At 46.2% G+C, this 2,500-nt stretch overlaps 1 protein-coding gene across 2 annotated transcripts in view; it reads right to left on the reverse strand.

Annotated features, from left to right (window-relative positions):
• LOC134076322 (transmembrane protein 273-like) overlaps positions 1-2,500 on the reverse strand; it is a 7,846-nt gene that overhangs the window by 1,944 nt on the left and 3,402 nt on the right. The window contains exons 3-5 of one of the 2 annotated variants that reach the window (XM_062531310.1): positions 2,052-2,168; positions 799-826; positions 1-559 (exon numbers count right to left, since the gene is read on the reverse strand). The exon at positions 1-559 is cut by the window's left edge and continues 1,944 nt beyond it. In XM_062531310.1, coding sequence (XP_062387294.1) covers positions 535-559; positions 799-826; positions 2,052-2,168 — 170 coding nt within the window. In that variant the 3' untranslated portion in view covers positions 1-534. Of the gene's footprint in view, positions 674-798; positions 827-2,051; positions 2,169-2,500 lie in introns of both variants that reach the window. The other variant, XM_062531309.1, reaches the window with a different exon arrangement.

The raw sequence follows: 2,500 nt of genomic DNA on the forward strand, positions 1-2,500 counted from the left end.
CAACATACACAAACAGCTCTATAAGAAACATGCTAGCAACACAAGTTAGCAGCTCTATAAGAAACATGCTAGTAACACACGCTAGCAGCTCTATAAGAGATGTGAGAGCAACACACGCTAGCAGCCCTGTGCTAGCAACACATGCTATCAGCTCCATAAGAAACGTGCTAGCAACACACGCTAGCAGCCCTGTAATAAATGTGCTAGCAACACACACTAGCAGCTCTATAAGAAAAGTGCTAGCAACACACGCTAGCAGCTCTGTAAGAAACGTGCTAGCAACACAAGCTAGCAGCTCTATAAGAAACATGCTAGCAACACACGCTAGCAGCCCTGTAAGAAACGTGCTAGCAACAACACACTCTAGCAGCCCTGTCAGAAACATGTTAGCAACACATGCTAGCAGCACCTTAGGAGACAAGCTAGCGACAGATGCTAGTAGCTCCAGTGATGGGCGCCAAGAGCCCTTTAAGATGCTAGCAGCTCTAGTGATGGACGCAAAGAGCCCTTTAAGAGAGGCTCAGAGGCTTTTAATCAGGTGTTGATCTCTAGGGCTGGTCTGTAGACACACACACACACACACACACACACACACACACACAAGCGTAATGATCTCTAGGGCTGCTCAGGAAGGTCTGCTGCTTCCATTTTATGTAGTCTGGTGCTTTGACTCCTGCAGAAACATGAGAAATACAGAATTACTAAACTGCGCGTGTGTGCGTGCGTGTGTGTGTGTGTGTGTGTGTGTGCGTGCGTGCGTTCGTTCGTGCGTGCGTTCGTGCGTGTGTGCTCACTCACCGCAGGGACTGTCCTCTCAGTGAGTCATCTGCAATGAAAGGAATGAAAACAGCATCAGCATCAGCATCAGCATTAGCATCAGCAGCAGCAGCAGCATTAGCATCAGCATTAGCATCAGCATTAGCATTAGCATCAGCATCACCATTAGCATCAGCATTAGCATTAACATCAGCATTAGCATTAGCATTAGCATCAGCATCACCATTAGCATCAGCATTAGCATCAGCATTAGCATCAGCAGCAGCATCAGCATTAGCATCAGCATCAGCATTAGCATTAGCATCAACATCAGCATTAGCATTAACATTAGCATTAGCATCAGCATTAACATCAAAATCAGCATCAGCATCAGCATTAGCATTAGCATCAACATCAGCATCAGCATTAGCATTAGCATCAGCATTAACATCAGCATCAGCAGCAGTATCAGCATTAGCATCAGCATCAGTATTAGCATCAGCATTAGCATCAGCATAAGCATTAGCATCGGCAGCAGCATTAGCATTAACATTAACATCAGCATTAGCATTAACATCAGCATCAGCATTAGCATCAGCATCAGCATCAGCATTAGCATTAGCATCAGCAGCAGCATCAGATACATTATTCAGTTCAGACCACCAGCCTGATCATCTCAGGCGCTCTCTCACCTACTGTATGCTCAACTCTTGCATGTGTGTGTGTGTGTGTGTATGTGTGTGTGTGTGTGTGTGTGTGTGTGTGTGCACGTGCTTATGCTTGCGTATGTGTGCGTGCGTGTGCAAGTGTGTATGTACGTGTGTGTGTGTGTGTGTGTGTGTGTGTGTGTGTGTGTGTGTCTCACCTGCAGAGTAGTACCCATTGTGTGTGTGTGTGTGTGTGTGTGTCTCACCTGCAGAGTAGTACCCATTGTGTGTGTGTGTGTGTGTGTGTGTCTCACCTGCAGAGTAGTACCCATTGTGTGTGTGTGTGTGTGTGTGTGTCTCACCTGCAGAGTAGTACCCATTGTGTGTGTGTGTGTGTGTGTGTGTGTGTGTGTGTGTGTGTGTGTGTGTGTGTGTGTGTGTGTCTCACCTGCAGAGTAGTACCCATTGTGTGCGTGTGTGTGTGTGTCTCACCTGCAGAGAAGTACCCATTGTGTGCGTGTGTGTGTGTGTCTCACCTGCAGAGAAGTACCCATTGTGTGTGTGTGTGTGTGTGTGTGTCTCACCTGCAGAGTAGTACCCATTGTGTGTGTGTGTGTGTGTGTGTGTGTGTGTGTGTGTGTGTCTCACCTGCAGAGTAGTACCCATTGTCCAGCATGTGTCTCTTTATCATGCAGAGTTTCACAGCAACGAACATGACGGCCAGGATCAGACCCACGCCTGCACCAATCAGAGCGTACCGTGCCTCTAGGAGACCAATCAAATGTTATCATCATCATACTCTTCATCACCATCATCATCACCACCATCACCATCACCACCATCATCGTCATAATCACATCACTATCATCACCATCACCATCATCATCATCATCACCATCATCATCATCATAGTCATAATCACATCACTATCATCACCATCACCATCATCATCATCATCATCATCATCATCATCATCATCAGGCATCACAAATACATAAACACAGGTGTTCACATATCTGTCTGGTAGCAGTTTTAACGGAAAGGTTTTGGAAGTTTATACGTACTAAAGGCCCCCTATGCAACCTTTTGTTAACTTA

Source organism: Sardina pilchardus, chromosome 3 (genome assembly GCF_963854185.1).
Source record: "Sardina pilchardus chromosome 3, fSarPil1.1, whole genome shotgun sequence".
NCBI lineage: Eukaryota > Metazoa > Chordata > Actinopteri > Clupeiformes > Clupeidae > Sardina > Sardina pilchardus.